This window comes from Lethenteron reissneri, chromosome 29 (genome assembly GCF_015708825.2).
Source record: "Lethenteron reissneri isolate LAM-NWPU_2019-01 chromosome 29, ASM1570882v1, whole genome shotgun sequence".
Classification (NCBI taxonomy): domain Eukaryota; kingdom Metazoa; phylum Chordata; class Hyperoartia; order Petromyzontiformes; family Petromyzontidae; genus Lethenteron; species Lethenteron reissneri.
The window spans coordinates 12,314,272-12,328,750 of record NC_083807.1 but is presented as its reverse complement, the minus strand read 5'-3'; the positions used below and the strand labels follow the sequence as shown (position 1 = coordinate 12,328,750).

General features: G+C 44.9%; 1 protein-coding gene across 1 annotated transcript in view; it reads right to left on the bottom strand.

The window, feature by feature from the left end:
• Positions 1 to 14,479, bottom strand: part of LOC133349260 (delta-type opioid receptor-like) — a 33,890-nt gene that overhangs the window by 18,065 nt on the left and 1,346 nt on the right. The window contains exon 2 of the mRNA XM_061562611.1: positions 13,552 to 13,894. Within this exon, the coding sequence (XP_061418595.1) occupies positions 13,552 to 13,835 (284 nt within the window). The 5' untranslated portion in view covers positions 13,836 to 13,894. The remainder of the gene's footprint in view (positions 1 to 13,551; positions 13,895 to 14,479) is intronic.

Here is a 14,479-nt window from a genome sequence, read left to right as displayed (position 1 = left end):
GCAGAATGAGGTGATTAAGACACCACATTGGCCGTACTTATACACTTTTCCAATTAGGATCTTTCCCATTATGTGGTGAGCGAGAGCACATCGAATGCCCCATTGAGTGAATCCACTAGACCTTGGGCTATTTATAGACCCAAACCAAGAGGGTGGCGCACATGAGTGGAACAGAGGCACAAAGCCCCATAGCGGAGCGGTGTTTGTCGCGAATTTTCAGAGGGAGGGGTGGGGAGGCACTTTCGCCGATAAGATATCAGCGTTAGGGCCGCCGCACATTTGAAACCAGCATGATGTGGGGTGTTTTCACATTTGTGTATTGTCGGGGACCGCACATCAGGGGCCACTCTAAAGGCCACCAGGGGCCATCAATGGAGACGGCAAGACAGTGCTGGCTCCATCTCTCTCTCTGTCTCTCCCGTGTCTCTCTCTCCCGTGTCTGGTGAAGGGTTTGGGGGAGGGGGGGCTCTCGCCCAGGCAAGAGTTTCAAGTGTAACTTATTTAGTCCATGTTCGAGAGCGAGAGGCCTTACGCTTTGCTCAAGCAGAATTCGCAGTGGTGACCGGAAAACGTATTCTGGCGGTCGAGTGCGCCACCCATTTTTCAGGGGGCAAGATCTGTGATTTCGAAAGGAGATTCTCATACTCTCGGCATCTGGAGGTTGAACCACATCAGTACCGAGTATCCGTGGTGTTCAGTGGCTTTGCGTTGCGCGTTTCGGTTCGTTGGTTGTTAGTTGCGTTATCTTCTTCTAGATATATAAAAGTAAAAAAATGTCTGTGGGTTTGTGTGTAGCTTTGTGTGTGTTCGCGCGCTTACAAACGATTTCGCTCTCCAACGGTGGGGTTTTACGTAAAATAAAAATAGCCAGGTACCACGCCGTAAGCCCCGCCGTGAGCAAGCACTATTCCTTTTTCACATCCGTCAACTTTGAAATAGTTTAATTAGCGATCTAGTGCGATTTTTTAGCGCTTTCCAATGATTTATTTATAACGCGTGCACGGCCATACCAGCTCGCGTGCCTTTGGTGGGGGGGCCGGCGCACGCCAAGTCGCACGCCTTCGGTGGCAGTGAGGGGGACATTTTCTTTCGTGTTAAAATTGCTAGAAAAATACACAAAACGCTGACGTTAATTCTTCACTGTGTGATGTCCCCCCCACCCCCGATGCGTGCAGTTATTACTACTATACAATCGCTAGATGCTACCACTATAGGCCATAGATATTACTGCAGAGCGGCCGGGGAGATCGAGGCTGGGGGGGGGGGGGGGGGGGTCAGGGGTAGCCTGCCAAGGTGCCACCTTGGCCGGCTGGACAATCTAGGCGAGGCCGGGGGCTTTGCACGGGACTAGGCCTCACCACGCCACTCTGTCAGGTGAGTACGTTGTGCTATAGAGTCGATAAATACTTCTAAAAAGTCAGCATGTACTACTGTAGTGATAGCAGGTACCACCACAGTCGGTATGCACTGCTGTAATCATAGCAGGATACCCAAACAGTCAGTACGCACTGCTTTTACATTTTTAAGAGTCATTTTGAAATAAATGTTGCGGTTGCGACATGAGGACTGGTCTCCCATTCATGGGCTTGGGGGTTTTTCTGAGTGGGGGTGGGGGGGCCGGTGGGGGGGCTAGTGGGGGGGCCGGTGGGGGGGGGGGCTGGTGGGTGGGGGCGGTGGGGGTGGGCTGGTGGGGGGGTCTGGTGGGGGGGTCTGATGGGTGGGTTGTGGGGAGCTGGTGGGGGGGCTGGTGGGGGGGCTGGTGTTGGGGCTGGTGGGTGCATGGTGCCATCAGCTGAGGGAAGAGTTGGAGGGCTCTTAGTGGACGAGCAAACTACGATTGGACATAACGTTAACCTTGATGCTCAACAAATGAATAAGTTATTGAATCGAATCGTGACTATGAATTGCGACGACAATTTGGCAAAAACAGTGGGAGAGCGGGGGCAGGGTGAATTGTACAGCATTACTGAATCCAGTAATGCGCACTACAAGTCTGTAAATCCACTGCTAGATGAATGCCTCTCCTGCACCACATTCGCGGGTATTATTTGACCATACTTTACCACCCTAGTCAATTGCTGTTGCTGAAGAAAAGGCCCTGGACAATTTCATATATCGCTCCCAACTGGTCCGAGCTATTGCTGGAAATCAAGCGGTTTGCTCTGATCATAGCACAATGTGCTAACCACTGCACCACTGCTCTCTCCCTCCACCACACACCTTTAATACATAAACTGTCATTGTAGTAGATGAAGTACGGGTATTACATGTGGTTGGTACCCAGACGTGGCTGCATTAACAAGCTTGGCACTCATTGCAGCAATACGGACAGCGGCATGGATTTGATACAAGCTCGCCCAGAGCGAGCAGCTAGTCCCTTTAAATTCCATCCTTGCCTTCAGGTGTTTAAATCCGTCAAAGCCGCCAGTCAGTCTTTGCTCAGGTGGGAGGTCACTTATTCTCCTCTGCTGTCCAGTAGCGTAACGACACATCCCGCCCAATATTAAAATATGTTCCAAATGTCCCCCCCAATATATTGATATAAAATAGATTTCTGTGTATATGATTGTGGTTATGGTTGTACTTTATGAATCCCTAATCACTGCCATTACATACAATGAAACAAGAAAAGGTAAAAAAGAGAAAAAAAATAGAAATGGAATACAATACACTATTAGACATTATTGTAAAACATAAATTAAAAGTCCATCCCGTGCGTTAGTGAACTTTTTAATATTTTAGGCAGGAAATGGCAGGAAATTCGTTTTCAAATTTAGATTTTTTTTTCTGGGGGGGAGACCCCCAGACCCCCTGGAAGATTTGATCCCCCCCAATGTTGACTCCATGGCTACGGCCTTGCTTGCCCCCACCCCCCGGTGGCCAAAGCTGCGACTTGGTGCCCCCTTGACAACCAGCGTGAGATGCTTTCAACAGTATTTGGGGCCCGGCCTGACCGACTACCGCACCCCCTGAGCTGATAACGTAGTGACTACGCCACTGTTGTTGCCCCTATCGTCTGGAACTACCTTTCCCCAGCAATTCGTGCCGCCAAATCGCTTTCCCCAGTTCAAGTCCAGGCTCAACCCATTGTTTTCCTAGAGCTGGCTGATTGACTAAAGAAATATCCGTTCATTGCAGTCACGTTAAGATTATGCATGAATCCACAATATGATGAATTGGCATAGAGTGGCACAAATGCTGACAGACTCGCATAGAGGCCTATTATTGGCATCTACAAAATAAATATGCCCACAGTTTCTGTACGGCATCTTGAGATGTGGTCGTGCTTTAGACGCTACATAAATCCAAATTGCATGATATAGTACGAAATTGCCGCCCTACTCTTGGCAGGGAAATTGGATATTGGCATTCCAAATCAAATCATTTCCAAAGCCTAATTATTGGCCCTAACTCTAATATCCTACATATTGAAAAAGTTAATTATTAATTTCTGCTTCTGTTTTGCCACTGCTCTTATACTTCGAAATGAATAGTGTAATAGACGCACACTGTGTACACTTGTGCATTTCTCACATGCTGATATTGCGCTTGGCAGCTGACCGACGGTGGTGCATTTCCCCCATGAATGTTAGTGATGCACATTTAATTGAGACCCGCAAAGGTCGGTTATGCAACATCTCGTTGGGGTAGGGGCTGCAGTGGTTTATATAACAAAACATCTAATGATTAAATTGATATGGTGTAGTGCATGCAAATTGCATCTCACAATGGCTGAGTAGGAACCACAGGCAGAGCTGGAAGTCTGCCAGGCAGTGAACAGATGCCACTAATTGCCCTGCCGTTGTCTAAATATTAAGATGTTTTTAGCCAATAAAGTGGGAGGAAACCCAGAGCACATGGAGAAACCCCCGCGTGCGTGCGAGGAGGCTACCCTCTATCCCATACGGAGAGGACCACGTAATATAAGGCCACAACTTTGCTGGACGGAACTTTGCTTGCAATCCAGGAAACCGCACATCAATGTCCACGGGAAAGGAGTTCTGAAACATTTCGTCGTCTGCCCGACCCACCAATGCTCGCCACCTGCACAGGGCGGGACTACAGGCCACATGTACAGCCACCATTGCCCGGCTATACCCTGCCCCAGTCGTAGATCCATTGGGAGGGTCATAACCCTGCCCCCCCCCCTCACTACAAGACGTTTCTAGATCCACCTACCTCTGCCCCTAAGTTATGAACCCAGCAACACGAGTTTGATTCCCAGCCATGGCAAACATCGGTAGCAAGTCACATGAAGCCGTCCTGCCCCATTATTTTACCAAACCCCCCAATATGGTGAAGTATGGTCAATCTTGCCCATGTGTGACCTTCAGCCAGCTTCGGCTTGGCAAAGGGCTGTCCATTACACTTAAAATTATTATGGAATGTTTATTGTAGTTTTGGGCATGGACTAAGTGACACGAGTAGCATATTCATACCTGTCAAATACAGTGCAATTTAGATGTGTATATCATCTGCATGTGAACACATCTTAAGATTACAGATAAAATGTTTTTTTTTAATAGTGGCATTCACAGGCACAGACAAAAAGGTCTTAGGCTCTAAATTTGGCAGAGAGTGGAAAGCACAGATGGCTGGGTGAAGGGAGTTTGTACGATGGGCAGCAGAGGACAATGAGCAACTGCCCACGAAATGAAGGTTGACTTAGCTTTGACAGAATCCTTGGTTCAGTGTAATAGCGACCAATGTTATCCACAATAGAGGTGTTTGGGTTTAGAGCGTGCAAATATAAATGTGTCGTTAAACCCGCCAACACACGACATACAGCCAACTGGTAAGGTTTGTCAAGTAAACAAAACGTGCCAATTATTTACGAGCACAGCACACCGGTGTGTTGGAGAGTGCACGACGTTGTACTCCGATTGTACATGTTGATTTTCTCTCCAACACATCGGTGTGCTGTACCAGTAAAGAATTGGCACGTTTTGTTCACGTGACAAACCTCACGGATGTTGGAGAGCAGTGAGTGAGATCAGAGCCAGGAACGAGTCCGTGGATAATTCTGTCAACATTCGGCATGCATCGTATGAAGATGCATTCCTCCATTCTACAGCCGAACTACCCCGGGGAATTGCACCATTCCATAACAATCAACGTGCTGTTTGTCACAGGATATGTGCAGTACACTGACCACTTATATCATGAAGTAAACTACACGGTCCTCCACATGTCTTGTGACCCCCATTTAATAATTATCTAAAACTTGATATAAATATATTTTTTGAAGTGAGGTTTGTTTTTAAAACCGAAATGAATAGGCAAATGAAGAAACATGTTTGGGGTAAATTCATTGGGGGTTTCAATACATCTTGACTACCCTGTGCAATATTAATATTTTCCTTTAATAGCCCTTGATTGTATTGTTAATGATGATGAAGAAGAAGTAGTGATCACCCTAAATACAAAGCCACCAATTATGTCAAATCGCAGAACCAGACTTAGTTAACTGCCACATTCAGCGCCAATGGAATAATCTAGTACAACGGCGTTATGCGATAACTCTATGTAATGACTGTGATGTATTGTGACTTTCTTAACAGGTTTGGGCTGCAAGGTGCCCAGGAGATGGCAGGAGAGTAATGGATTCTTCATGTGACCCGACTCGCTTTGCGTGTTCCTATCCTCACATGGATGCAGTTTTCCTTGGACATGAAGTCAAACACCCCATCGACGAAACTAGCCAAATATCCAAATCCAAGATTCTCCTGAAAAACATTCCATACTCCTCTTCTTGATTCTTTCGGTAAAGTCGGAAAGACAGCGTCTGAATTTCAGATGCTGTCTTTCCGACAGACCTGTTTTTCACCTGAGGATGGCTGCTTGCATTGTGGTCGAAACGTAGTGAGAATTTTATTATTTTATTATGTTTTCTTTTTATAATTTTATTATCTCCCTTCTACGTGACTTTACCGAAAGAACCAAGAAGATGAATCCCTGCAGTCACGAAAGCTTTAAATCGAAATTCCATACTCGGCGATGATTTTCCTGGATAAAGGACATTATAATAACATGGTCTGAGAGATGTGGGTTATCAATGTCAATGTTTCTATTCGCACTTCTCGAGATGCAGCACGTGTGAAGCACATTCTAAATGAAAAATGTGGGTGATGATCACAATATATGCAATTTCACCCTTCTCCCTGCAAACTCCCTATCTGGACATCCACCAATCCCGAACTCTTGCCCGACCATATCTCTGAACTCTAAATGGGACTCCTCACCTCCACTTGGGCAGCAGCTGCTACTGCTGCTGCTGAGACTCATCCATGCCCTTGGCACAATCACAATGATGGTGATTCTACCAAGAATGCGAAACTGATCCTTGTACAATTCCCAACACAAGCTAAACTGATTTGTAAAATTATTTTCTTGCATACAAGTATATTCCTTCAGAAGTCGCCAGACATGATGGAAATTGACATGTTCATTAAAAAGAAAATAGATGGTCATGCAAAACTTAGTTTAAAAACTATAGATGTATTTTTATATTCTGTGTTGCATTTGAAAATGTTCACATGCTCGTCAAAGAATAAAATTAAAATAATAATAAACTATTCTGGTCACTGCTCTGAGCCTGGTACAAATGAAGGGGAAAAAATGTACACGTGATAAATTAAATGGGGATTTACAGACCACTGATGCAGCTTATGATCGTGGCTACTACAACACTTGGCACTTTTGGGAAGCGCACAATAAACCGTGTTCCGTATTCGATATGGTGGAAGGAAGAAAAAAATACATTTGGAAGAAGAGACCAATTTATTTCCTCAGCTGCTCAACTTTCAAACGAGGTTCTCTTGAGGTGATAAAATGTCGGTGATACTCGATGCGACAGATGGCGGTGCTTGTGGTCGATTGCATTTCTCCAGGGATGAGGATTGATATTTGAGTGCTGTGTTTTTTTCCAACGCCTTTTTCCCAAAAAAAATGTATCGACTAATACGGGGGGCATGTGTTACACTCGCACAGTGAATTGTCGCTGCTGCGCTCTTGATATTAAACCCGTCATTATGTTGATTGCTCATTTTCTTAATTATTAAAGTCTGGAGTTGGAAGAATAACGTCTTTAACTCATGCAAGGGTCTGAGCTTTGATTACTAGTTGACATCGTGGTAATTTACTGCTGTGTGTTGTGTTTTTTTTTAATGCAGAGGAGGTTTCTACAAGCAATTGCCCAGACATCCCTGAAAAAAATTGACAAAAGGTTTCGGGAGGTTTTTCCAATGTGAGGATCGTATATTAGTGTTATTGGAACGCATGCATTTTTTAATGTCACAGAACAGGTTAATATTGTCGATAGTTGCGTGGTCACCGGCGACCATCTTGTAGCGCTTCAAAGGAATAATGTCTGACATTTATGATGCCTCACGCACATCACCTTTTAAAATGCTCGGTTGGGGAGGGCGGGGCGGTCGGAAACATAAGTGTTGTGCGTTCTTGTTCATGGAATCATTTGCACATCATTTCAAGGTGCAGCCGTAGGTGCATGAGGCTCATCGGCAAATGTTTACTCCGGTTGATCGATGTCTCTAGGTGTAGAACGCGGTGTCTCGCGGCTTCACCGAGACACCCCGAAGCACGGTGAGTGATTTTGTGCGACCGCAGAATGGGAAGCATCTGGAGAGATGAAGTTGAACTGGAAAGGCACCGGCCACGCTCCGGCGACTGCATATCCACGTATCCATGGCAAAGAGCAGTCTCGTCAGACGAGGATCATTATTGATGAGCGGTTTCACCCAGGTGGTGCTCGTTGTAACCCCGAGGAAAGATGGGCTAAATGTATCCCAGACAGGATTTTGCCTTGAACCTGACAATCTACCTCGTGAAATATGAGTGCATTAATAATACAAATTACATTTGGTATTTACGTCATCCGTGTAACATAACGGCTTCCTCGAAGGTGCTGTGTTTCATACGGCCATAGCATGTCCGTGGACGGCAATGTTGGTACGTGGTTTTATCCATTAACTAATTAGCAGGGTTTTTTCTGTAAATATAGACCGTGAGGGCATCGCGTAAGCCTTGCTCTTATTCGAATAAAGTGACAAGATCTGTTTTGTTCACTGTGGCATGTGTCCATGGTGAGTGCACCCGCCAGTTTTAACCAGGGACTGCCACGGGTGCCGAACCACAAAAACTATGCAAAAGGCGGCACGGCATCTCCCCCGGAAGTGACGTCCCGCGCGGGTTGGTAGTAAAGACAAAGCAGACGAATCTTTATTGCACACTTAATCCGTTTCAAGATTGTAATGTTGATGTGGTCCATTCCTCGGTGGCCACTCCTTCAGCATCAGCCATTATTCCATCTTGCAGTGTGTTTTGCCCATGCAAATATAATTTTAAGGCAAAAATGTGCCGTTTGACACAACCCCTGCCTATTCCATACTCATAACGTCGCGCTCAAAGCCACAGGTTTTGGGTAAATGGAAACAAACCCAGTTTGGGAATATGTCCCGTAAACATCTGTGACGGAGTCGTCGTTGAGTGCATATCCTTGATGTTTAAGCTACGTCCTGACATTGCGATGGAACCGCAGTGTGTGTTATCCGTGCACGGCTTACAATGATGTTGCTGAAACCTACAGATTGCATAACGGCCTCAGAGGGCAGCACGAAGCCTATTTGGCATCCATTTTCGAAAGTGCCCCTTTGCAGAAAACGTCTCGTACCTGGCATCTGAAACACGGAGTTGTATAATAACATCCATTTGCCCAGGAAGCCCGACTCTTCTAAAAAAACTGCTTCGGGAGATGCATCGTGCATTGGGGATGTCAAGGGATATTTTTTGCCAGTGTCAAGCATAAAAAAGAAATAACAATAGGTTTTACCCTTTCTGGAAATAAAACAGGTGTTAAGACGTTCAAACACCAAATAGAAACTCCTCTGGTCTAACACCGTTTTGAGACGAGGCTCAAAAGAAAGCTGTCTCTGGTGTGGATCAACCAGTTTCAAGGACAATGCATATATTATCAGAGTACGTTTTTTGCTTGCATTCTGACCACAAGTATTGTGGTTAATGCAGACATGATTCCTTCTAAAAGGTTTCAGTTTGGTGTTTTAACATCTTAACACCTGTTTTGTTGCCGGGAAAAAGGGGGAAACCGATTATCAGGGTAAACCCTACTTTTATTTCCATACTTTAAGACTGGCAAAAAAAGGTCCAATGATGAAGCTGCTCACCCCCGAACCATTAATGCTCTTGCTTGATACAGCAATTTTGCTGTGACGGTTTCACCTGAAGACGGAAGCTTGTGTTGCCTCCGAAACGTCGTGATTTAATTTATTTGTTTTCTTCTTTAACCTACGTGACTTTACCGAAAAAACCAAAGAGTATGAATCCTTCCAGTCACGAAAGCTTCAAATCTAGAACTTGCATTGTCTTTGAACTGTTCGCCTTTGGCATTCACTCGTCTGACACTGTTTCAAGTGCAGGCCAATCAGTTTCAAAAGCGATGCATAAATTACCAATGCTTGTTTGTTTGCATATTCACTCCAAGTACGTGTGGTTAATGTCGACTCGATTCATTGCAAAGAGGTATCTATTTGGTGTTTGACCATCTTAACGCCTGTTTTACTCTCAGAAAGGGGTCAAACTTATTCTTATTTTTCATGCATTGAGATGTTGGCCAATATACTGCTTTTTAGTATTTTTCTTGTGTGAAGAGACTAAGAGTGGATTGATAAAAACCGATGCAATTGAGGGGCAGGGGGGGGAAGGGATCATTACATCACGTGACTGTGAGGTGGCGACAGCCTGGGGAGATTATCATCCAGCAGTGGATTGATGATGGTTGTGGGAAGAACTGTCAAACTCCACACAGATTGGGTCGCCAGCCTACTTGTTCCGCTGCCTGCAGCTGCTACCTCAATGCTCTCTTCAGGTGGTTGCCACGCACATGTCGAGCGTAAATCTTCGTCTCCACCCTGCCATCTGGACCGCTTCTTTTTACATATTCCCCCAACCCCCCCTCCCCCCCATTATGTCGCGAGACGACGGAAATTTCCATTCAGATCTCTTGCAGCTGGCCTCGCATGTGTCAAAGAAGAGCCCTGGGAGATGACGTCACAGAACGACGACTTCATGGGGTGACATCAACAGGCCTCTGATTCCACACTCGGGGCACACCTTTTTACACGCTTTCATTTAACTCACTCTGTCTGTTGTTGTTGTTGTCGTTGTTGTCGTTGTTGTATCCTCAAATCTTGTAACTCAATTTTAACCCACTTCCCAATGTGGTATCGACTGCAAACTTGGTATACTTATGTCATACTGATGACAATACTATATTCTATCATTAAAAAATATATTGTTTTTTACATTATTTTTTATATGTTATGTTTCGGCTTGGGTCTAATTGTCCACGGTCAACTGACGTTGGCTGTAATTGGCCACGGTCTCTTACGTTATGGCAAGCTTCGGGGCCACTTCATGGAGTCGTGGAGTTCTTCCATTACTATTACATTTCATAAAAGCGTGTTTTTAAAAAACGTTGTTTTAAATATTACTTATTTTATAGATGCCCTGCAAAGAGATGTCCTTTGCATGGCAATCCAACCGGAGGTAATTATGAAACCAGGAATAAGCCAATTTCAGCAACAACAACAACAAAAAACCCCAACATTTAAAGTTTAGGATTTTTGTTGAATCATTGATCGATTACCAATCGGAGACTTTCAACTCGCAACACTTAAACATCCAGTTTCATCGTGGAGGGCTGAAACCCAGATTTGAACTCCAGGTTCTCGTCGGGATCTCTGACACCTGAGCCACCTCCAATGCCGGTGTTGTGTTAAGTGTTGTTCTTATTCATATACTTGTTGAGTTTTCCAGGGAAAGCAGAATGCAAAAAATTCTACGAACAATGCACAGTAAATAAAAAAACATTTTTACAGAAGTTACGATGTAATGTAAATTTGAGAAAACGTTTTAAACTCTGCTGTTCCCGGAATTGTTCATGTGTGTAATCTTACCATTTAAATAAAGCAGTGAAATTCTCAATGAATCTTACAAAGCACATTACGTCCACACAAAGTTGTGCACACACTCCATCCTGCATTCAAAACCATCCTGGGCCACCATTACCCATGGCCCCATCAAATGTCAAAGTAAAAATGTGATGTGCTGATTCATAATGAGCCTCGGCCAGTCTACTGCTGGATGAAGGCCTTCCCAATCCATCTCTAACGATGCTACAACGTTAATAATTAATCTACTCAAAACCTGCACGTGAGGTGCGTACGCATTAATCCGAATGTCTGTTTGAAACCTTCATATATGTTGCGGATAAGCTTATATTCATACCATATTTAATGTATCATTTTCCCAATGAGCCTATGAACAATTCACCTTGAATGTGATCAAGCTAAGCAAAGTTGAGCTTGGATAGTGCTTGGATGAGTGACCACCAAGCCAAACAGGTGTTGAAGGCTCCCGTGGGGCTACACGGTGGACAACAAACATCTATTGTTCTTTATATCCATGCTCTCCCCCACTTCCCTGCCTCACCAACCTGCACTGACCAGCCATGGGGACGTTTGTCAAATGACCCCTACTACCAGCTTAGTGCAGAGAAGCCCTCATCCAGCAGTGTATTGAAAATGGGCGAGCACATGTGCGCACCCGTGATTTATTTCCAACAACAGTTTTTCTTTTAAACATTAACGTGGTGCAGGAAAATATAATATCAGTAAGGGTCACGTTCATGCATGTAGTATGTGGTGACAGTATAGACCTGTATGTGCCATGCATGATACCTCTGTCTCTGCAAAGACTGTTGGGAAAATGCTGTTATACTCTTTGATTTTTTTCGGTAAAGTCACGTAGGGTTTTAACAAAATCCTTTTAGCAAAAAAATTCGTGGAACACTGACTGATGGTCACGCTTGGTACATCATTCAATCTGGAGAAGGCTCGGGCCAGGTTCTGATACCAAATGCCGCTTGTGTGCACAGTCAAGAATGTAATCTTGATGGATAGACTCATTGTTCAGTGGATGAACTAAATTCCACTGCTCCCTATAAAAAAAATTGATCTTTGTTTTTCAGACAGAGTATACCTCGCATAGTAGATAAAAAAAGTGTTTCAGCCTTCATTGATAAACGTACAGACAAATTAACCTCATGGCGGGTCCCAGGGGTCCCATAAGCCCCCGGCTCTCGCATAAACATTATATTATAATGTCAACAAAAACTTTGCTCTTTTTCACCAATGGGTTTGAAGGATGGTGGCAAGTGTTGTCTTGTTAAACTATGCATTTAAATCTGAAAACTATTTACCTAGAGTACCTCTATTTAAATACACTATCGAAAAGGTAATTTACACCCCTCTGTCAATCATCGTGTCTCTCCGTGTGGATTTGTGAACACACTTTGTAAACAGTACATAAAATAGTGCGCGTCTTCAATGCGCTGTTCATATTGTAACAAGCGTTTATACCAATGTTACTCTACAGAGTAGTGGGTCGCCGCTCCTCTTATCCGCATTGATACGAGCGGTATGTGGGGACTATGGCTTAACCGCAAAAAAAACCTATCTGCACAGATGAATACGGACAAGATAAGTATTATCAAACAGGAGGAATTAACGGTGCGACGCATCTCATCTGTTAAATATCTGCAGGTAATATGATTGTCATCGATTGATACTGGCTGCAGACATTGGTAGGTCACAAAAAAAAATGAAGATAAGAGAGCAGTTTCACTGTATTATGCATACCATTATGACAAATAAAGGACTTGATTCGTGTAGGCAGTTTAAGCAGCTTTGGATGATAAGACTTATGATCCTGCCCAAACCCGAGCATGGAGTGCATTCGCTTGTTCAGCTCTTCTGCACGCATTCATCCTCGCTGCTGCGCTTGGACAAGACACGACAACAGAATGATCCGCGCCAGGCGGGTCGCGGCGTTTATGTGCGCGGTGGGACGGAGTCGCCAAAAATAAATTAATTACGATTTTGACTTCGGGACCTCGGGGTCCTGCCATAAGGTTCATATCTCCACGTTCTATATTTAAGCCCACCCTGGGAGTTGACGAATAATGGTGGTGGAATGCTTAAAGTTAATATTGTGGGACCCATTTGAAGTGTGTCATTTTGGATGCTTTTAGGAGACGGATGCATGAGCAGGTAAAGGTAGAAGATTATTTTAACGGCTGATAGATCAGCTGACTATGCTGTCACATTGCAGAAAGAGCCCTGACACAATGTCTTTTGAAATTAGGCTGGTTACATAATGCCGCCACGTTCATTTTTTTTTGCAGCAGCAGCAGCGTTCCAAGCAACTTTGCACAATGCGCAGCACATCCCAAGCACAATTCACACTTCGGGTAAAATAAATTCTGCTGCAGCCTCGGCCAAATATCAACAACCCAGCAAGCAATTCGCATATTTCAGTCAGAGATATGGTTTGAACTCCCCGCAACCAAGCAGCAGTTTGCACAAAAAACAAATGCAATATTAATGAAACGAGGGTTGGCTGGGCACCGCTGGGGAACGAGCGCGCGCGAGTGTGGCGTGCGGTGCAGCTCCTTACCGCAATATGACGTACATGACCAGGATGTTTCCGATGAGGCCCACGACGCACACGACGGCGTAGAGCGCCGTGATGATGCTCACCACGATGGGCGACGTGGAGTAGCCCTCCGTGCCGTTACACGTGATGTTCGTTCCGTTGAAAGCACCCCAGGGCATATCGCTCCCGTTGGGCCACAGCTCCATCGGGCTGGGGCAAGGGATGTCCCAGTTTTGCCAACTACCCTCCATGCCACTGTCATCGGGCGACTCCGGCGCGGAATTCTGTGATGTCGCCACGCCCATCGCGGTCGGTTTGATTGCAAGAGGAGCTTGCGTCCGCTGTGTCCGGCCCTTGTCTTTATCTGCAAAGCGGGTAAATAAATAAATATAGAGAGACGGGGGCCGTTCATGTTTGCGCCGTGTAACCCTTTACCCGCTCCAGCTCCTTGCTGGGGTCGGAGAGACACCGCGCGATTCTGTCTTCAGGGACATATGTTGCCCAAAATCTACGACGATCGCGGATGAAACATACAATGCAGTCTGACAAATTGGTTAAAAGATAAGTGTTAATTGAATGCGTTAATTACAAAGCAACTGCACGTGCTCATGAGCAGATATTGGTCCATGTATATTGTTTTTTATCGAACCGAAAGCAGAAACGCCCGCGATTCCAAATAATAGCATTCGGAGCACGAACAGCGCACGATAATACAATCTACGATTTCTACAATTAAAAGCGGCGCATTGTAATTTTTTGGGTTAAATCATAATTTCTAATAGCTACATTAAAATACATCAATTTTACGCACCGAACTCTCAAAATAACCACGGTGAATGGTAATTTTATAGCTGGGCAGGAAAAATGATTTAAATACCGATATATCATGGGAGGTGGGAGGGTGTGGTAACGCACAGCCTGTTGCTTCGTGCTGTGAACGGTTTGATCG